The following is a 23,796-nucleotide window of genomic DNA, read 5'->3' as shown; positions in this document are numbered from 1 at the left end:
GGAATGTTGTATGGAAATAGGCTATCAAATTGAAGATAAAGGCAATTCAAAAAATGGAAAAGACAACAGATCTAGCGATTTATTCAGAGGTGTTGATAACATTTTCCAATTGGCATTTAGAACTGGAGATATTTGGAATTTGATTGATGACATTTTTAGCATGTGGGAAGACATTGGCATTAAAAACCAGAAGGTCAGAAAGTCTAAGCCATTGATATGTAGCAACAATAAATCAGCGCCTGAACTGAAGCAACTTCCAGACGATATGACCATCACGCCTTGGAGGGCGATGCAAGGAGTGAAAGATGAAAAAATTGTCAAAACAATATTATCTCGTGTGAAGTCGGGGGAATTATCATTGGAAGAAATGTCTGAAGAATTTCAAAAGTAAGTTTGCTGAATTATTTTTACTTATTTCCAGGATTATAGTTATCTTTTAACTAAAACATGTTGTTATTGGTAGTATTTGTTATACATATCAGTATATTAACTTTTTCTTACTTTATCTATGCAGTCACAAAGTTTACATGAAAATTCAGGAACAAATGGTTAAATTGTTGAATGAAGATAGTTGGGATGATGTTGTACGCAACTATCCAGATTCAAGTTCTACATCAACATTGAAAGCTTTTTATCTTGCATTTAAAAAGGTAACTTGATTTATACATTCAGTTTTAATCATCTGTGTACTATTTTTAATTTAAATTAAAACTTACACATACATTTGTTTGTTTGGTAAAAGATGAAGAAAGAAGATAATGGAGCACCAGACAGTTTCAAGACTTTTATTGAAAAAATAAAGATTGAAAGACTGAGAAAGCAACGTATTAAGAATGTTGAACTTGATCCAACTCTTAATCATTTCATTTGGAATGGGCTAGACACTATTCAATATCAAGTAATACAAGGCGACTGTGAAGACATTGCGAAACTCATACCAAAAAGGGATTATGCCCTCATTATTGCAGATATTCCCCATGGTTTCAATATTCCAAACATTTGCTATGATAATGACCCTTATACTTATCAAGCTTTTAATAAAGTGGTGGCGGGATTTAAGGAAGTGACGTCATCACCATTATGGAGATTTGTGACATTTCATTCAGACACACAGTTGGCAATGTTATTGTCAAGCTTCAAGGGGAAAACAAATTCAAGGATGCAGCTTACATGGTAAGATGTTTAAAGGTATATTTGATTAATGTTGAAAAATTAATTTATGTACAAGTTAATTGAAATTTTACTATTTTATGTTACAGGCAAAAGTCAAATCTTCTTGACAATGAAGATCAACAATTTATAAATGACTGTGAGTTCATTCATATTGATAGTTGGGCAAAAGATGATAGCCATATGTCTATGATTTTTAATCGGGTGGACAAAAAGAGTCATAGCCAAATACTGTCTTATGATGCTGTTGTGAGAAAACTAACATATGAAGACAAAGAAATGAAAGGAGAGATAGTTAACATTTATCAGAAACCACAATTATTGATTAACTATCTTATAGACATATGTTCAAATGAAGGAGATTGGGTTCTGGATTTATTTTCTGGCTCAGGTACGTTTTGCCACATGGAATTGAATTTCAATATGTTCTTTTTTTTAATTAATATGTCATTGTACTAATTTACTTCATTATTTTTTTGTGCTTGATAATTAGGTACAACACTAGCATGCTGCCTTCAAAAAGGAAGAAATTGCATTGCAATTGAGAAAGATCCATTACAATGCAATTTCATTCAGCAAAGAATTAATGCTCTCCAATTTCTTCCAGATGCAATGCAAGAAATTGGGTTGAAGAAAGGGGACTTTAGTGAATCACGTGTGGCAAAAAAGGCAAAGGAACCCCAACCACCATTACATGGAATGTATGGAAAGACACATATTGGGGGATTTGCAGACATGAAAGACCCATTAGAAGAGGAAAATGAGCAAAATGAGCAAAATGAAACAGAAAATATTGTGGAAGAGGACAATGATGAAACTCTAGAGGACGAAGAGTTTGGATTACATGACATTCTTGATTAAATTTAAGTTATGCTTGTAACTCAAGCTTTGCAATGTTTTGACTTTGACATTTTATGAGAAGAATAAACACTCAATTAGGGTTGTTATACGTTCAATATTGGTAATATGTGATTTTTGCATTGATTTTTAAGTTAATCATTTTTTTTTGAAAAAAAAGTAGTTATTATTATCCTTTTGACATGAAATTCATAAAAAAACTATTATTTGACCATTTTTAGTTAATATTTTGTATAAAATTTGTGATTTTGACATGTTAATTCTAGCAAAAAATTATCAAAACGTTTAGTTTTTTTGTTATATTTATGTTAAAAATGGTTATTTTTTATGTCCATTGTTAAAAAATGTTGTTTTTTAGAAACAATTATTTCATGTCGATTGAAAAATTAATTAAGGGGGTTGAAAAGATGTCTAAATATGTAGATTATCTAAAATTCAAACTATCGACTTTATAATTTAAAAACGCAAAACAATAACAAGCCCACTAAAAAAAAAAAAAAATTAAGATAGAGAACAAGAAAATATGAATACAATGACGACTTCAAAAACTATCAAATTTAGAAAATAATTTTTTACATTTCACACACTAGAAAATTTAAAGTCAAAAAATAGGTCTTTTAAAAAAAGGGTGTGATGCAGAATACACACTTTTTAAAATCAGGATGAAAATCACTACCATTCACCGAGCCTCACCCACTTAATGCACATGAAAAAAATTAAAGTTCCAAAAAGCATGTTCTTAAAAAACATGTGTATTCTGCATCAACACTTTTGAAAATCGGGTCATTTTTTTGCCACCTCTACAAAACGGGTAACAGTATCAGTTCCCGTTTCAAAGTTTACATTGTTAGTCATAATTCAGGTGTGGGTTAGTATTTTCTTTCTCATTTTGCCTGTTCCTGGTGCCATTGGCCTTGCTACGATGCATTCATAGTTGGGCAATGCTCGTTCCCTCCCCCCGATTAAGCGAATTTCTGCCAGTCTGGGTGGTCGAGGATCTCACTTGTAAGTGGAAATGGATAAGAGGTATCTCCATGCTCTGGGGGGGTTGGTCACATTGTTTCAAAGGAGGTCGGGCGACTTTCGGGGCTTGTGGTGGTCATGGTGGTTCATTGGTTGGTCGTTGGGGGACATCTCACGGATTTCGATGAGGGGTGGGGGAACACGGAAAAGGGGCGCATGCAACAAAGGGAAAGTGAGACGACCCAAGTGTGGAGTAACGACGAAATGTCATTTTTGTTTGGATAACTGTCGAGATTTGATCCGGTCTATACTGGACCCGCTGGAAACCTTTGAGAGGGTGGATCATGAAGAATGTGTAGCACTCACTGTTACATTGAACAAGATGCATTACTTCCAATGTCATGTTCAGGAACGAGTCGTGGTGGTATGGTGCAGTAAGAATTTCCTAACAGAGAAAGTGGAGAAGTTGGAGTCATGGATGGTTCACTTCGAAGAGCATGTATAGTGCCCCTTCCACCCTCCTCCTCCTCCAGCGATTGCTCTGAACAATCTTGCTTCTATTACTTCATATGATTGAGCATGGTTATAGGAGTTTTTCTTGTTTTATATGTTTTTTGGTGATTTTGATCTCTAGCTGTTCTTTTCTTTCTTTGTCATATGCTGATCGCAGTTGTCAACAAACCTGGTCGGGGTGAGACTACCTACATTTTGAAATCGATGTACCTCTTTTTTAATGAACGAATAGAATTTTGACTTAATTTTTTTATATAGCTTTTAATATTATATTAATTTAAAATTATATTAAAGTATGTTTAATTTCGATGCATGTTTAATATATATAAATTTAAAATTATTATTATTATTTAAAATTATCAATTACTTTTTGCATGAGAGTCAGTATTAAGCAACTTTATATTACACTTATTTTAATAGTTAATGTGAAGAAATTTTTGTTATAAATAACTATAACGCAATCTAGAAGATAAATGATATTAGATGTGTATAGCTTTATAAGGAGCTATTTGGCCATGTTATTTTGATCTCTTAGATCTTGCAATTTGAAAAGGTAGATAAATGATATTACACTTGTACATACTTATAGTGGGCTATTTGGCCAAATTATTTTGATATCTTTTAGATTTTGCAATTTGGAAAGCTATGGATATGTATCATGTTTAGTGGATGTTTGAATAGTGGGTGAAAAATAAAATTATTTGGTTATTTTTTAGTTTTTGTATTATGGAATTTTTTGTAATATGAAAAAATCTTTGAGATAAAATTATTTGGATGTTTCTTTGTTTTGACAATATTGCAAATTATTTTATATACAACATTATGGGTATTAAATTTATTGGCATTCAATTATTTTATATTTGATTTGTTGGTAATTTATTTTTTATAAATTGGAAAATTAGTCAATTAAATATTATATATTTTGTTTAGAATATAAAAATTTAAAATATTGATATTGTATAAATTTTAGAAAATTATTGAAAATCTTGTAGATTATAAGGTGAGATTTTTATATAATGTAATCTAATTCAACATTATAATTATGCATTTGGAAATTGAATCCATTGTTTAGAATCAAGACATAATCCAAAATTAAAATAAGGCATGTAGGAGAGGCTAAGCTACTTCAACCACCTAATATGAAACATTTAGTAAAAACTCTTAAATATGGCTATGTCGTTCATAGGTAGCATAAGGAATTTAGACATTTCTGGTGGTGTGAAGTATTAGAATGACATCTTAAAGCAAGAGTTAACATGCAAAACAAATTTTGAGAAGTTAAAAAGAACTCAATGGTTCCAACTACCTACTTGAACTGAGTATTGCGGCGCAACACATGTTACACGCATTTTTTACTTTCACATAAAACCACCAATTTATATTAAAACAGTCTTTATGATTTAAAGTAATATTTTTTTGACATGGTTAGACTTACTATGTACCCATTTTGCCTCCACAATTATTAGAATTTAAGTTGAATTTCCAAATGCTCTTTTTAATGAGATTCTTGTTGTGTAATACATTTACAAAATTATAAGTTATTTTTAATTAGATTTTAGTTGTGTAATACATATACAAAATTATAAGTTATTGATAATTGATTCTATTTTTATTATAAGTTATTTTTAATTAGATTCTAGTTATGTAATAAATATACACAATTATAAGTTATTGATGATTGATTCTATTTTATTATAAGTTTATGTTGATGTAATATTTCCCTTTTCATAATAACATAAGACAATGACACTTGTTTTTAAGCATATTTATATAATAAATATTTTACAATCAATTGTTTTTCTTTGATTAATAGCTATATACTCCCTTACATATCACAACCATATGACTACCCCACTTTTAAATTGTCTTTCCCTTAATTAATATGCATATGCCCCTATAAATATCACAACCATATACCTATATACACCTTTAAATCAACTGTCTTTCCCTTATTAATTGTCATATGCCCTGTACATATCAAAATCATATATGTTTCCCCATTTTTAAAGGATGAAAACATAATTTAGTTTTCTCAAATTCATATTATAAAATTTCCATATTCAAAATGCATCTTTTGCAATGTACTAATTTTGTCTTCTACAATGATTAGAATTGAATCACTAGATTCTAGATGTCTTCTAAATTTCCATATTAAGTTGCTAATAATGTTAATATTTGTCTTTTTGTTTCTATGTAATTATTAGAATTCAACCATTACCTTTGTTCTTTGATACATGGTAAATTTAAAAAACTATAAATTGCTAGCAACTCTAATATTTATCCTTTATTTCTATTCTAAATGTATGTAAATATAATCTTTTTCTTTAACAACATAGGACACTATCCATATTTAATTTTCAAGAATATTAATAAAATAAATACCTTACAATCAATTGCTTTTCCCTGAGTTAGTTGTAATAGTTCCTCTTATCTCACAAGCATATGCATAACCAATTGCAAAGAATAGGAACATGTTTAGTTTTTCAAATTGATGACCTTTACATCCACCCCATCCAAGATCATGACATACATGATACAATAAGCTAATATTGTTGTAGACAAAATTTCTTTACAATTACAATAAAGTAAGTAATGAACAAAAAAATCATGCATAAGTTATATCATGAGCTAAGACTCATGAACAATGGGAAAATGTCCTTAGGGGTTTCACCCAATTCCAAATTGACCTAGATCATGTAAAAATTAATATAATTGTATTTCAATAAAAAAAAATGTTACAAGATTAAATGACTTATCCATATTCATCAATACATCCAAGTTATACCATACATATCTTAACAAACAATATATGAATGTACACCTACATTATCGTAAAATACAAATTAACTACACAAAAAAATGGTAACTAATTTGATAACTAGCATTTTTGTTCAATCTATAAAAAATAATATCTTGTTCAATTTATAAAAAATAATTAGAATTGTTTCACATCAACATTAATAATCTTTTCTTTCACTATTCCTTAATTTTTCTGATTTAAAATTATGCTTTTCCAACCAATTGTATTCATAAAACCTCTAGAAACTTATAATGATAATAATATCCCAATAAAATTAAACACACTTATTTAAAAAACAAAAAACCACTTACATATACTACTTTATTACTAAAAATTTATAAATTATAAAATTACAAAAATATAAATAAATATTTTCAATTTTAATCATTTAAATAATTTTATAAAAATATACCTTTCAACGCATTGTTAACCATTATCAAACCAAAACAATACAATACGTTGGAAAAGCTCATAACGAAAGAATCGTTGGAAAAGCTCATAACGAAAGAATCACTTTGAATGTGTGATTCCAAGCCCGGTAATTATCCAAACAAATATTTTATGAATATGCATCTTTTCCAATACTTTTATGATATAGATTTAAATATATAATTTATTAAAATACTAAATTTGTTTCCAATATATTTTTTAGGTTAGATTAGAAGTGGATATATATTATTTATTTACTATATATTTTTTGGGTTTATTTAATAATATATATATGATTTTCTATTTCATAATACAATTATTATTAAATTTAATGTTTATTATATATTTTAATTTATGCATGTAAATAAGATTTAAAAATTCAGTATTCATAATTTCTAATTATTATTATTCTTTATTTTTTTATTATTATAAATTTTTAAAACTATGTATGGCTCCTAATCTTTTGGGAGCCAAAGTATGTTTAACAATGTTCAAGTAAAGTTGTTCTTTTTTCCTGACAACGCCATCAAGTTTAGAGTTAGCTTGCTCCCTTTGTTCCTTTGTCTACTAAGTTTCCATGGTAGGTTTGAATTGCATTTCCCTAAGGACCACTAAGTAACCTTCAATACTTTATGTGAATTTCTTAAAGAGAAAATGTGAAAAATATAAAAGAATGGATAAATTAATGTCTCTAACCCATTAAAATGGAAGAAACTTCCATATGGGCCATAATCAATGGCTTCACTTGATTAGAAATAGATAGTTGCAAACAAGAGCTAGATAAATAGTCCACAAGACAGGACTATATTTGATCGAAGAGATAAAGAAATCATAAGATGAAGTTGAAGTTGATCCAAAAAAGTAGATAAGCAATGGAGAAGATAAAAAAAAAACTTCCTCAGTTTATTAATGAATCCAAGAGGCCTTATAGACTTACAAATTCTCCAATTCAAAAACCCTAATCTAGGTATGTATTTCACTAAAAGTTACAAAATAATATAAAATGGATATGCACAAACTCCAGGATAGAAAGAGATGCCTTTATATGTAACTCACACGATTAAATGATAGAATAATGTAGGTGCCCCTAGAAGGATGGGACCCCAAGGGGGTGGCACATCTCAAGCATTGGATTGCCTAGTTGGGTTGATTGGTTGAAGGTTGGGCCCTTAAGAGGGTAGCACCCCTTAAACATTGTGTTGTCTAGTTGATTTGGTTAGTTAGCTTCATCTTGAATTGAACCATGCCCCCTTAGTATCTAGGCTTATTGGATGGTTGAATAACTTCTTGGGTTGGATATGTTGACTAATCCCTCTTTGGGCACTATGTTGGTGGGGATGTCTTTCTTCCTCATAATTCCTCTTAGTTTAAGTGGAAATCATCCTCACTTTCTCTTCATTTTGAAATGGTGTTAGGCAAATGGGATGAAAGGTGCAATGTATGAGGAAACTCACCTTTCAATGTATGAGGAAACTATTGTTGTGTTGAGTGATTATGATGTTAAGGAATGAATTTCTAGTCTGAAAAATGATGTACTTAGGCTATGAATGCTCCAATGAGATGAAAATCCTTGGGTATTAAATAAAAAAATGCAAAGAAGAGAATTTGTGTCAATGAGATTAAAAAATATAGTGTATGTAGGCTATTTGATCAATGTGAGAGTTTTATTTCTACTTAATCTAAAAGCAATGAGCTTGATCAAAGGCTTGGAAGAGTAAGATTATCTTTGAAATGTGCAAGCGAAGGTGGGGATGAAGGGAGCTCTTCTTTGGCTCAATGGTCTTATAATAATGAGAGTCTCCAACAATCACCACATCACACTACCATATATTCTTTAAGAAAATGATTCCTAGATACATTGCTAGGGCTTCGACCTCATTATTAGATATATGGCCTAATCCCCAAGTGAATTTTATTTTCTAATTTCCTTGAGGTCCTTGAATGATCCCTCTACACTCATTATCCCCCTGCATGCTTCAACAATCTCATAATGTTAAGCTACATCACATATTTGATTAGATGCAAAGTTGGTTATGTGTTTGCATTTGATTTTATTAAGAGCCCAGATTTAGATATGGACAAGATAATACATCCACTCCATCCAAGATCCTGGCATCCATGCTATTGTAAAGTAATATTGCTGTAGTCAAGCCTTCTTTTTAACTACAATCATATGAGAATTTCAGAACAAATATTATGCATGAGTACAATTTTATCATGATCTAAGATTCTTGAAAGGTGGAAAAATATCCTTAGGGATTTCATCCAATTCCAAATCGACCTAGATCATGATTTTTTTATTTTTATTTTGTTTATTTATTTATTTTTTATTATCATAGACCTAAACTAATGTGAACTCTCACTTTCTATATCATTATATTTCAATAATTAAAAAAAGTTTGTTACAAGATTAAACGACTTATCCATATCCATCAATACATAGAAGTTATACCATACCTTATCTTAACAAACATTATATGTTTAAATGTACACCTAGGCAATGTACGATACAAATTAACTAAAATTAACCATAAAAAAATATGACAACTAACATTTTGTTCAACTTTTAAAGAACAAAGAGAGTTGTATCACATCAACATTAATGATCTCTTCTTGTTTTTTTCCACTTTAAGGTTATGATAAATTGGATTACATTGTATTCATATAACATCTAGAAAATTCTATTAACTTATAATAATAATGATAACAATAATAATTTATTTTTTAAAATCAAATAGATGTATGAAACTCTTTTCATTGTGAGACAAGGGAGGTGCCTTCACACAACAATTTCAAGTCTACTAAAATCTATAAAAGTGTAAATAAATATTTTCAATTTTGTAAAAATTTAAATAATTTAAAATAATTACACATTTTTCTCTAAATAAAGGCCCAATGTAGCTAGTAGATGAAATTGTTTTTTTCAGATTGACTTATTTATTATTTAAAATACGTTTTTTAATCCATAAATAAATTCAGCACCATAAAAATCTCTAGAAACACTCCATTTCTATAAATTAAACAACTTAAACAAATTTTATAAAAATTTCTTCCAAATTTTAATTAAAATTACATATATATATATATATATATATATATATACACACTAAAAAAAACACTATCTCTCGATTAAACTAATTTTTATTTATTTATTTTAGAAGAGCAATCTATTCCATCTATATCTATATATTCTAAAAAAGTATATATTATATATATGTATACTCTAGAAAAACACTATCTCTCAATTCAACTAAATTTTATTTATTTATTTTAAGAGAACAATCTATTTCATCTATATCCAGATATTCTTAAAAAAACACCATCTCTCTATTAAAATAAATTTTATTTATTTTATGAGAGCAATCTAGAGCAATCTATTCCATCTCTGAGTTAAACTAAATGTCATCTATTTCATCTATTTGTTTTATCAAAGAAAATAATTCAATGAAATCAAGATCTATCACCAACCTAGCAATAAACCACATAAAAAACAAAGCAATCCAGGAAGTTGGGAAAAGCTCATAACCAACGAGTTACTCTGAACGTGTCAATGCTCTTTCAGTTATGGAATATTCAGTCCCCATAATTATCCAGACAGATATTTATGCGTAGCTGGTATTTCTGGGTCAAACGCAACCTCAAGTATATATATACACGTCTGTTATTCACATCCTCAGGGTGCTCTGCCTGTTCTCGACCTAAATATTTTTTCGGTTAACGAGAACAGACTCAGCGATTTCTGTGGTTACAGATAGACAGGTATGTTTTCTCCATCTATTTGTTTTTATAAGGTTGCTTTTCTTGATCTCTGTGTTTGGAACTCTGCACTGCAATGGTTCTGCTCAGAGTCTTATTTTTCGAGGATTCTGTTTATCAAAATAGTTGTACGAGATTTCTTTTCTACCAACAGAATTTGTTTCTGTGTAGAACTAGGGTTTTGGATTTCCTGATTTGATTTAAGATTGCCTGGAAATTTTGATTTTTACACTTAAATTTATTGGGTAGCTTTCTGAATCTGGCGGCTCTGTTTTTTCAGTATCTCTGGAGCGAAAATGCTGTCAGTGTCGTCAGTAATCCCACAGGAAGCAAAGTCTTCTGTCTTTGCTGTCTGTTCGTCTTCCGAATTTAGGGAAAATCTCCATTTCTGTGTCTTCCTATAGCCCTGCAAGGGTTTCTGTTTATTAAATTCAAATTAGAAGAGGAACCGAATTTGGAGTTCTGGGGCTAGGGTTTTCTTTACCGGAGGTAGAGAAATGCCTAGTGTAGAATATGACACCTGTGATAAGGACAGGGAACCTTTTGTGGAACTGGATCCCACTGGTAGGTATGGTCGCTATGAAGATTTGCTGGGCCGTGGTGCCATGAAGAAGGTATACCGAGCTTTTGATCAGAAAGAAGGTATTGAGGTTGCTTGGAACAAGGTGCCTCTGCAAAACCTAGATGATGCTTCCATACAGAGGATTTATGCAGAAGTCCGTCTGTTGAAATCTCTGAGCAACAAGAACATAATTATGCTCTACAATGCATGGCTGGATAGAAAGACAAGTCATGTGAATTTCATTACCGAGGTCTGTACCTCAGGCACTCTGAGAGAGTACCGCCAGAAGCACCGTCATGTCTCCATGAAGGCTTTGAAGAATTGGGCACTTCAGATACTGGGAGGATTGCATTATCTTCATTATCATGAGCCTTGTGTAATTCACAGAGATTTAAATTGCAGCAATATTTTTGTGAACGGCAATAGTGGCGTTCTGAAGATTGGGGATCTGGGTCTTGCCACTACACTGGGAAATGATCGTTGTGCACACACTGTCCTCGGTACCCCGGAATTCATGGCCCCAGAATTATATGAGGAGGATTATAATGAGCTTGTAGATATTTATTCTTTCGGCATGTGTTTGCTGGAGATGGTTACTTTAGAAATTCCTTATAGTGAATGCCGTAGCGTTGCTCAAATTTATAAGAAGGTGAGTTCTGATATAAGGCCTGCAGCATTGGAAAAGGTTACCAATCAAGAAATGAGACAGTTTATTGAAAAATGCCTGGCGGCAGCACCGGTAAGGCCTTCTGCTGCAGAACTTCTGATGGACCCATTTTTTAAAGGAGTACATGCATGCACCTATTAGGTGCCAAGTTGTTTTACTGTACAGGATACATGTAATAGGTGCCAAGTTGTTTTACTGAACAGGATACATGGATTTCTGCCTATTTATTTTGCCAATTTACTTTTGAGATCTGCCCATTTTTTCAAGAGTTAATGCGAAGAAAAGTTGTTACAGATAACTGTAAAACAATCTAGAAGATAAATGATATTGTCTCTACATTATTTTTTGATATCTCTTAGATTTAGCAATTTGGAAAGATAGATAAATGATTTTAGGTTATTTGGCCAGATTTTTTTTCTATCTTTAAGATAAAATTACTTGGAATATTTTTTATTTTTTGTTATATGGAAAAGTATTATATCTACCGTGTTTAAGTATTAAATTTATTGACATTTAATTATTTTAATTTTTATTGGTTGATAATTTAATTTATTATAAATTTGTCAATTAAAATATTGTATGTTGTGTTTAGAATAATAATTTTTTAAAATATAGATATTTTATAAATTTTAGAAAATGATTGAAAATCTTATAGATTATAAGGTCAGATTCTTATATAATGCAATTTAATTCAATATTATAATTATGCATTTGAAAAATGAATCTGTTGTTTTGAATCAAGGAATAATCCAAACTTAAAATCAAACATGTAAGAGAGGCTAACCTTTTTCAACTACTTAATATGAAACATTTAGTAGAAACTCTAAACTATGGCTATGTCTTTGTAGGTAGCAAAAGCCTCTTAGAGATTTATGGTGGTGTAAAGTATTAGAATGAGTTAGCATGCAAAACAAAATTTGAGAAGTGAAAAACATCTCAATGGTTCCAATTGCACACTTGAACTAAGTATCGTATTTAAAGAAATATTTTTGGGACATGGTTAGAATTACTATGTGCCCATTCTATCTCCACAATTATTAGAATTTCAATTGAATTTAAACTGTAAGTTATTTTTAGTTATTGATATTTGATTCTATTTTTTATTACAAGTTTATGTTGATATAATCTTTCCCTTTTCATAATAACATAAGAAAATGGTACTTGCTTTCCAAGTATATTTATAAATAAATATTTTACAATCCATTTCCCTTATTTGATTAATTGCTATATGCCCTGTACATATCACAAACATATACCTAACCTCACTTTTAAATCATCATACCTAACCCCACTTTTAAATCATCTTTCCCTTAATTAATTGTCATATGTCACAATACAAATCACAATCATATGCTTATATACACTTTTAAATCAATTGTCGTTCCCTTAATTAAGTGTCATATGCCCTTGTACATATTAGAACCATATATGTAGCCTCACTTTTAAAGAATGGAAACATGGTTTAGTTTTCTCAAATTCATATTATAAAATTCCCATATTCAAAATGCATCTTTTGCAATGTGCTGATTTTGTCTTCCAAAATGATTAGAATTCAGTCACTTGATTCCAAATGCTTTTGTACTTTATTATATGGTAAATTTACAAAATTATAAGTTGCTAATAATGCTAATATTTATCCTTTTGTTTCTATGCAATGATTTGAATTCAACTGAAAGCTCTATTAGTTGTAATAGCCCCCCTTATATCACAAGCATATGCATAACCAATTTCAACGTATAGGAACACGTTTAATTTTCAAATTGATAACTTTTACATCATAAGTTACTCATATCGAATAACATCTTTTGCATTTTTTTTAGTGAAATGGGCTCAAATTTCTATTATGCAACCTATTTGGAGCTTTAGGTATGATGTGGATGGATATTTTAAATTGTATACATTGGTTAAAAAACATGACATGTGCTTTTGTACCTAATATTTGTTCATTGAAATTTTTAGATGATTTCCAATTAGATTAATAATGTTAAATTTTTTCTCTAGATACATTGTTAAAACTTCAAATTAGTCTCATAACCTAATCTTCAAACAAAATTTAGTTTATAATTTCCTTAAAGTCCTTGAATGGTACCTCTACATTCACGTGGCCCAAACACAAAAAGAACCACTGTGGAAGAACTCTTCTTCATACCAAGCACGCGAGAGAAATTCAATTAAAACCCCTTTACCTTTGTTATGCTCTTAACCTACAAAATAATACCCAGATACAAAATATGCGAAGAAAGATACCCAGAACGCAGAATATGCGAAGAAAAGATACCCAGAACACAGAATAACAATGATTTTATTATTCAAAGAGCAATGTTCACATGCCTCTTCGAGGGGGAAACCTCCAATAGAGCAGAGCTCGATTACAAAAAATAAGACACGATGCTCCTCGCACGGAGTCTCTATCCTTTATATATGACTCATACATGCAATACCACGGCCAATACCGTGGGTTTTATTAATACCATCTATCTAATACTATGGCCCATTTGCAACTAACTGTGGTCCTGTCATTAGGGGTTAACCACTTACAAATATTAATATGGGCTTTATTGACTCTTGACTATGACGTGATCCCCAAGACATAAATAAGGGGGTTAGGGTGGGACCCTAACATGCCCTTCCCCTTAAGACTAGCCTTGTCCTCAAGGCTGAAGCTGCGGAAACTGCTGAAGAATAGTGGCTGGTTCCCAAGTTGCATCTTCCGAAGAGGTGTCTTTCCATTTGACGAGGACTTCCTTAATCATGCGGCCACGCGGGTGCTTGTCTCGTGTGTCTAGAACCTGTTCGGGTTGAAGCCAGATTGACCCTTCTTCATCCAATTTAGGTAGACTGGTTTGAACTCGGCAATTGTTCCCAATCACTTTCTTGAGGCATGATACATGGAAAACTGGATGGATTTTTGCCGTAGGTGGCAAAGCCAACTTGTAAGCCACTTCTCCAATGCGCTGAAGTACTTGGTATGGTCCGTAGAATTTTGGAGAGAGCTTTTGACAACCCTTGTCTTTGAGTGAGGTTTGCTTATATGGTTGCAGCCTCAAAAAGACCTGATCCCCTTCTTGAAATTGGCGCTCTGAGCGATGTTGGTCGGCCTGTTGCTTCATGCAGTTCTGAGCTTGATGAAGATTCTCGCGAAGATGGGCGAGCATGGTTGCGCGGTGTTGTAGGAGTTGATCCACGGCTTGTACTTTGGAGCACCCTTGAGATAAGAAGTAGGGGAAGGCGGAAGTTGACCATAGACTACTTCATAGGGAGTCATTTTGGTGGTGGCATGATAGTTGGTGTTATATCACCATTCAGCCAGAGGTAACCACTGTGCCCAAAGGTGTTGCTTTTCTGAAGTGAAACACCTAAGGTAAGTTTCTAGACATTTGTTGACGGCTTCGGTTTGACCATCTGTTTGCGGATGATATGAAGTACTGAGTTTGAGTTGAGTGCCTTGTATTCTGAAGAGTTCCTGCCAAAAATTGCTGGTGAAGATCGGGTCGCGGTCAGACATTATAGAAGTGGGCATGCCATGTAATTTGAAGATCTGATCCATGAAAGATTGAGCAACCAAAGTTGGTGTAAACGGGTGGGGTAGGGCACAGAAATGAGCATACTTCGACAGTCGGTCCACAACCACCATGATGACTGACTTGTTCCTTGACTTTGGAAGACTTGTTATGAAATCCATAGAAACCTCCGTCCAAATTGATGTCGGAATGGGCAATGGTTGTAATGTGCCTGGTGTGTTGACAGTTTCCCCTTTGTGGCGTTGACAGACATCACATTCTGCTACGAAAGTAAGGATGTCCTTTTTCATGCCTGTCCAAAAGAATGATCTTCTGGTGCGAGCATACGTCTTCTGAAAGCCCGAATGTCCTGCAATGGGAGATGAGCGCAATTCTGCCAAAATGCGACTTTTGAGGGTGGATGTTGGTGATATTACGATTCTGTCCTTGTAGCGAAGAATATCATTCTGCCACGAGTAGCCCTTGCTGGAATTAGGATCTACCTGCAATTGAGAAATGAGTTGGGAGAGCCCTGGGTGTGAAAACCATTCCCTGCGAGCCTCTTCAATCCAGTCTGGAATAGGAAGGGAAATTGTGAGAAAAGTACTTTCCTCCTCAAATTGGCGCGATAATGCATCTTCTACACTGTTGTCTTTCCCTTTCTTGTAAATGATCTCATAATCATATCCCAGCATTCTGGCTAACCATTTATTTTGTTGTGGGGAGGATAGGCGTTGCTCCAAAAAATATTTAAGACTGTGATGATCTGTGCGGATTTGGAAACGTCGCCCTATAAGTAAGGTCGCCAGGTCTCGACTGCATGTAAGATGGCCATCATTTCTTTCTCATAGGTAGATTGGCCCAGATTCCTCCCACTGAGTTGTTGGCTTGTGAAGGCCAATGGTCGCCCTTCTTGCATTAAGACCGCCCCAATACCTGTACCCGAAGCATCACATTCAATGAAAAAGGATTTGGTGAAGTCAGGTAGTGCTAAGACTGGAGTGGAACGCATGGCGTTTTTGAGAGCAGTAAATGCCTGTTGTGCTTCCTCGTTCCAGAAGAAGGAATTTTTCTTTAGGAGTTGAGTGAGGGGATTCGCTATGCGGCCATAGTTGCAGACAAATTTACGATAATAGCCTGTGAGACCCAAAAATCCTCTCAAGCTCTTCAAGGTCTTAGGTTGAGGCCATTCTTGCATTGCTTGGATCCTTTTGGGGTCCACCTTGACACCTTCACGCCCCACAATGTGGCCCAAATACTCAACTTCTTCCATGCCAAATGAACACTTAGACATCTTGACAAATAATTTATGTTTGCAGAGCAGTTGCAAGAGTAGATCTACATGCTGAAGATGTGTGCCGCCCAAGTGCCACTATAGATGAGAATGTCATCGAAGAAGACAAGGACAAATTTTCTGAGATATGGTTTGAGGATGTGATTCATAAGACTCTGAAAAGTAGAAGGGGCATTACAGAGACCAAATGGCATGACCAGGAACTCATAATGGCCTTCATGAGTTCTGAAAGCCATCTTGGGAATGTCGACTTCCTTCATGCGAATTTGGTGGTAGCCGGAGCGAAGATCCAACTTAGTGAAGAATTGAGCCCCATTGAGTTCGTCCAGCAAATCGTCAACCACCGGGATGGGAAATTTATCTTTGACTGTCAACTTGTTGAGGGCCCTGAAGTCGGGACACATCTGCCACTCCCCATCTTTCTTGAGGACCATGACCACTGGGGATGAATAAGGACTAATGTTGGGACGAATGACACCTGCTTCCAACAATTCCTTGATGATTTTTTCTATTTCATTCTTTTGGGTGAATGGATATCTGTATGGCCGCACATTTGGGGGTTGGGCCCCTGGAACCAAGGTGATGCTATGATCATGTTCCCCTCGCGAGGGTGGAAGCTCATGAGGCTTGTCAAAGACCGTCCGATGGTTATTTAAAATCTGCTGCATCTCAGGATGAATTGGCAGAGACATGGTTTCGACTACCTGGATGGCATTAAATTGAGCTACCACTCCATGATGGCCCTTTTTTAACAATTTTTCCATCCTATGCGAGCTGATGATAGAGGGGGCTCCCGCCTGGAGTCCACGGAGGGTATGTGTGGAGTTTTTTGCTTAAAACTCATATATAACTCCTGGAAATCCATTGTGATTGGCCCAAGAGTGCGGAGCCATTCAGTGCCTAGGACAATGCAACCCCCATGTGTATGGCAAACATGTGGGTTTTCAACTGATAATCCTCCATTTGAAGTTTGACATTTTCACAGCGGCCTTCACATTTCATTGTGCCCCCATCTGCAATTTGGACTTGGAAGTTAGAAACTGTCCGTACAAAACAATGCGCTGCTTCGGCGATTTTTTGATGGATGAAATTATGGGTACTTCCACTATCAATCAAGACTACTACTGGGCGATGTTTAAGAAAACCCCTGATTTTGAGAGTTTGAGGGGAAGAAATTCCTGCCAACGCATTTAGCGAAATAACTGGTTCGTCAGATACAATCTCCTTTTGGTTGTCTTCTTCGATCGCCTCGGTTCCTCAAGTGGTGGATCTTCCTCGGTAGAGCTGTAGTCAGTGGCATCTATTTGAAAAAACTTGGGCTCCTTGCATTTATGACCCGGGGAATATTTTTCATCACAGTAGTAACATAGTCCTTGCTTCCTTCTTTCAGCCATTTCCGCAGGTGACACCTTTTGGATCTTAAGTGTCTGAGTCGTGTTGTGAGCTTGTGGGGAACGACCTTTAGCGGGGAAATTGGGGCGGCTGTATTGGGCTGCTATTGCACGTTCCACCTTACGAGCTACTTGGCAAGCCTCCGTCCACGTGGGAGGGTGGTGGAGTAGAACTTGAGCTTTGATGGCTTCTTTAAGACCGCTGATAAAACATTCCGTGTAGAACTCATCTGTGAGACCCTTAATGCGGAAGGCTAAGGCTTCAAAAGCGATAATATATTCATCCACTGTACCCGTCTGTTGGAGCTTAGTGAGACGCCCCAAAAAAGAGTCTTCTTGTTCAAAGTGATCTCGAAGAGCTTTGGTAATTGGGCCCAATTCTGAAAAGGTCCATTGCAACGTTGATGCCATTCCCCCATTGCCATCGTTCATTGTCCAAATACATGGTTCCCACCATAAGCTTAGTCCCCTCATCTAGGATACGATTCAATTTGAAATACTGCTCCATTTGTGCTAGCCATGTGGACATGTGAGAACCGTCAATTTTATGCATATCCAACTTGGGAGGTCGCTGACTGGGTGGTGGATGGGTGTGCCAGACATGAGGAGAATGGCTAGACTCACCATCATGGTATTCATGGCCATTAGACTCCTCCACTTGGGCTGGATCCTTGCCCTTCTCGAGTACTTTCTGTACCTAGATACTTAGTCCGCCAATCAGACGGTTGAGGTTGTTCAGATCTTCTTCAATTTTGTCTAGCCTTTCATTGGCCATCGCTTGAGCTCTAGTTTCTACCATACACCAACTTGATGAACAATTGGGACCGCCATTTTTTTTTCTAATAAATTGAATGGTACCACCTTTCTCAGCACGTCGTCCTGATGCTGATGGGCTAGATCACCAATAAACGCCTCGGAAGATCTTAGATTTTTTTTTTTGGAAAACTCCGTTACTCCTTCTTGATCAATACTGCAGTCACCAAATCCTCAAAATGTCAATGCTGCCAAACGTCCTGTGAAAAGTATACCCCAGTACAGGAACCCTTCACAACAACTCTGATCTGGTGGATCTGAGAGATCTGAATGGTGGAACAACTGCTGCTGCGGATCTGATGGAGCTGCGGGACTGATGTCTGCTGTTGCAGCACGTCTTTGCACATGCGGATCTGATGTGTGATCCCCGATAGAAAAAGGAACTATGGTCTAGAGGAGTGTCAGGTGCTACAGATCGCAATATACATAAGGGTCTGACAGTAGTACTCGGCCCAATGTTTCAGGGCTCTAACTAAGGAGGATCGACCGTACCCTTAGCCGTACAACCCGACTACCCTATCGTACTGGCAAGTAATCTCTCTGAGTGCTGTTCTCGGTGTACTGTAGCCACAAGACGGCCGAAGGTTTATCTATGGCGAGGTTTCAAGGGAGCCTAGGGGGCTTCCTATATACCCAGAGGGTACGTGGAAGACAGTCCGTGCGCGGTTCTGTCTAATGCGCTACTACTCGAAGGGGTACCCACAGGGGTTACAAGGGAGTCCAACAAACATGACCACCTCTTGTATTTCCTGTGTGCATGCCTCCCCAAATCCGCAGGTTTATGCGCTCAACGACAAATCCCGTGGTTTAAAGACGCCGGAACACATCTCTAGCCAAATTTTTTTTGCTAAAAATTGGAGATCCCACCGAGCCCTGGAAAGTGCTCTGATATCACTTGTTATGCTCTTAACCTGCAAAATAATACCCAGATACAGAATATGCAAAGAAAGATACCCAGAACGCAGAATATGCGAAGAAAAGATATCCAGAACACAGAATAGCAATGATTTTATTATTCAAAGAGCAATGTTCACATGCCTCTTCGAGGGGGCAACCTCCAATAGAGCAGATCTCCATTACAAAATAAGACATGATGCTCCTCGCAGGGAGTCTCTATCCTTTATATATGACTCATACATGCAATACCACGGGCCAATACCGTGGGTTTTATTAATACCATCTATCTAATACTATGGCCCATTTGCAACTAACTGTGGTCCCGTCATTAATTGTAGGTTAACCACTTACAAATATTAATATGGGCATTATTGACTCTTGACTATGACGTGATCCCCAAGACATAAATAAGGGGGTTAGGGTGGGACCCTAACAACCTTTCTCGTAGCAACTTTCAATAGCCACCTTATGACCATGGCATATAACCTGAAACTCAGACCTTGGCACTTTTCTTTACGAGCACACATTCAAACCTTTCGAGAAGGTTCAAGAATTACGTCATATGTATATGGCCCACTCTCTGTGTATTTTCATTGGCCATTCTCTTTATGCCTTCCCACGTGAGCCTAAATCTACGTCATATGACGTAATTGAGATAATGATAATTCCCGTCAACTGTCAGACTCCCTTCTTGCTACTATGATCTCCATTATGTAACAAACTCTCGTAGGCATTAATTAAAACTAAGTCTTGCTTATGTTCTTCTTTAAACCCTTCTGCTTACATGATCTTAAGCATAATGGACCAACTTAGATTCTGCTACAGTCCAACATGATTGCCACAATTCTACAGTGCATTCTAATTTCCTAAACAATGTCACTCTGATTAAATTGATTTGTTGGTTATGATCCAAAGGATTTTCACCCCTATGTACTGTATTTAAATTGTGTTCTTGGTTTCTCTCCCTCCCGAGCTTTAAATAATGGCTCTGCAACCTCTGCGTACTATTGTGCACACACTCTAAGTGCAATCCATCCCAAGCTCAAGTGTAACACCTGTGACACATATACACTCAAGGATAAACTATAAGGCTCTTTTATACACAATGAACAAAAGCTTTCAACACATTCAATTCAAAACACTCAAACATAATGGTTTTTTCTATTGAGACCTCTCGTTGGCTTGATTTACAATATAATTGGCCCTCTTGGCCTTATGGTCATATTTGGCATTACTTTACTGGCTCTCTCGACAATCCTCTCTCACTCACTTCTTCTACATCATCCCTTTCTTCTCATTTTACATAATTATAAGAAAGAGGATTCTGAACTACAATTAGTTCAGAGCCACAAAATGCTCAACACACCTCTATTCTAGGATCCTCTATATCCACCAGTACTCAAAGAGATCTAGCTAAGTCAAAAGTATCTCTAACTCACTCAACATTCTAGAGATCTCTTCGTAAAAGTAGATCTGATTACAATATTCACAATTTCTTTAGATTTCCTTAAGACATAAAAGATAAAAATAATTAAACAATGAATTCAATAAGGGAACCAACTCCCTTGTTAAATGGCATATCCTTAAGTCTAATCAAAATTCTTTTTGACTTGGAGGTGAGATGCTCATGCATCATTACTCCTAAGGTGAAAAAAATTTCGTGGTCTCCTGACCATGTGCTTTCATATGCTGATGAAGTCATCCTAGGTTCCAAACTTTAGCTTGTAGATGCTTAACTACTCTGTTGCTTTTTTGATGGTATGTTGTCTTTAGTTCTATAGCCTTCCACACTTTATGTTGCTTCCCCATTGCTTTGTTGATGCAAAGTTCTTCAATAAATTGCATTTCTTGTTGTCTGTCTTCCTCTGTCTACAGTGTCCTCTCGTGGATGTCTTCCTCAACAACATCCACAATTCATCAATCACTTTATCAAACTTTGTCTTTGGATGAAATTCACTATTTTCATTGTCTTCAAGATGTTGCACATCCTCCTCTATCATAAGAGGTTATACAATTCTTGTCAATCCACTCATCACATTTTGTAGCCCTCTCCTCATTTTTTTTAATGCTATTACCTCTAACCTTGTTGATACAAGTTGAATATGCAGTCTTTGGCTTTTTATCCTCCCCTCTAGGAAATTCAACTACTCATACAATTCAAAAAAATCACTTTGAATTGTACCTATGTCCTCCATGCAATATCTATCACTTGGATTTTTGCCAGCCACTCCTCCAAAATTTTTGCCTCGTCTTCATCTATGTGTTCTTCCATTGACATGAGATTTTCAATTAGTATTGAAATATCCTCGAGCATGTCTTCATGAAGTAATTCTCCACTTTTGATGTTGTCTCATCTTTTGCTCTTGTGTAATTTCCATGAGATGATGTTGCTTCATCCTCCATTAAAACTGATATAGGTGGTTCTAGAGAATCTCAAAAATTGAAGTCTTTTGATCTCATAAAAAACAAACCAAATCGAAAAGGTCATTGTCCTGATTCCAATGGTGGAGATGACGCCTCAATCCGACTTCATATGTGCAAGTTATGGCCAGTCAAATATCTGGTCAAACTAGACCTAATGACAGGGTTTAGTAGAGTGCCAACTAAATTTGGAGCATAGCTAACTTTGGTAGTCCAACTAAATTTGATGAGATTCCACTAAATTTGGCAACAACAAACTACATGAAAAATTCAATAGACCTACCAACACTGACCTTGCTAGATTTCAAAATAGGGGGCCGGTGGGGATTGAACTTGCGTCAGTCGGCTGGCCGACCCACCAATGATAGCCCCAAAATACACCACCAACAATTAATGATGCCCAATACCCAATGGTCATACTTGACAAGGGACGAGTGGGAGTTGAACCCGTTCCAGTTGGTGGCCGCAAATAAATACAAACCAATGACAAAATTATGTGTATCCATTTTGACGATTCACTCCAAACGACAGACAAACAATCAACATGGTTCCAAACGTTGAAAATCAATCAACATATTGCTAGTAGACAATTTTTATATTAAGCCTAATAGGGTTTTACTTAAAAAATGGTTATAAAACAACAAACAACAGGACTCGACCCCAATTGGGCCGTGAGATAGCTAGGGCGCTTACCATTGGACCGTGGGCAGGAATTTGGTAAGTTCACCCACCCCTCAAGATTTAAACTTGTTTACTTGCCTAGAGCCAAAAGAGGAGGCCACGAGTGGAAACAAAGGATAGTGTGAAACAACAAGCAATGGAACCACATATAGGTAGAAGTCAGAGACGACGAAAACATGATGCACCGAGTTCCAGAGCAGAACCCTGAGTAGACGAATCTTTTATATTCCTTGGAGGCCCATATTTATAAGTGTTATAATGGGATCAAGATTATACTCATCTGAATTGATTTTTTGAAAGAATTGGGTGGTGCAGCCCGTTTTGGAATTTGAGTAGCCGATTTCAGATTGGGAGTTATAAAGATGCATTATTGCCATTTACTTGTTTTTCTTTTAGAAAAAGAATGGATGTATATTTGTAGGTTCTGGTGATTGTTATATGTTGTAGCATGGCAACTAGATCTCAATTTTTATAGGAAATTCATCGATTTAGCATTTGCATGAAAACCAAGGTGGTGGAGTGCTGAAAGAGGGTTGACACTTTATCATAAAATAGTCATGTTTAATGCCATTGGTCTCAGAATTGCGAGACGATTTTGATGATGACGAGTATGATGAGTATGATTTGATGATGAATAAGAGGATATGTTGCCACTTATGTGAGAATATCCATTTATGCCACTTTTGTGAGAAGTCATTTCTTTGTCTTGTTAAAGGAGAAAACTTTGTGAGTGAGAGTTCTTTATAGGAGAGCGTCTCTTTGTAAGAGAGACATCACCACTGTAGATGAGGGATTTATCCTTGTGTCGAGGAAGATCTTCCATGTACTCATTATCTTGTTGAGACTAATGAAGTGGCCTCCCCACGATTTAACTAGGGCCTGAAGACGTATTCCACACTGGACGAACTTTGTTATCACGTCTTGTATTATGATTTCATCTTGGTTATTTGATTCCTATTTATTTTGATGGATTGGTGAAGTATTGTTGTTCATGTTTCACATGCAAATATAAGTGTTTGTAAAATGTCCCACAATGAAGTATTCACATTTTTTTTGGATCAAGTGGTATCACAATGGTCTT

The 23,796-nt window shown here is 35.1% G+C and overlaps 1 protein-coding gene and 1 pseudogene across 1 annotated transcript; both read left to right on the top strand.

The window, feature by feature from the left end:
• The first annotated feature begins 621 nt into the window (after nucleotides 1-621).
• On the top strand, nucleotides 622-10,862 carry LOC149201358 (uncharacterized). Its single transcript, XM_089401256.1, has 4 exons — nucleotides 622-1,173; nucleotides 1,260-1,561; nucleotides 10,461-10,492; nucleotides 10,770-10,862. Exons 1-4 carry the CDS (start codon nucleotides 743-745, stop codon nucleotides 10,860-10,862), a joined length of 858 nt encoding a protein of 285 aa, XP_089257382.1. The 5' UTR covers nucleotides 622-742.
• Nucleotides 10,863-10,986: 124 nt separating this feature from the next.
• LOC149201357 (putative serine/threonine-protein kinase WNK11 pseudogene) lies at nucleotides 10,987-11,859 on the top strand (annotated as a pseudogene).
• Nucleotides 11,860-23,796: the final 11,937 nt, after the last annotated feature.

The sequence above is a fragment of the Pinus tabuliformis genome, chromosome 2_1, assembly GCF_031772625.1.
Source record: "Pinus tabuliformis cultivar Carrire ecotype Pingquan chromosome 2_1, CPIR1, whole genome shotgun sequence".
Lineage (NCBI taxonomy): Eukaryota > Viridiplantae > Streptophyta > Pinopsida > Pinales > Pinaceae > Pinus > Pinus tabuliformis.
This window is presented reverse-complemented; position numbering and strand designations above follow the sequence as displayed.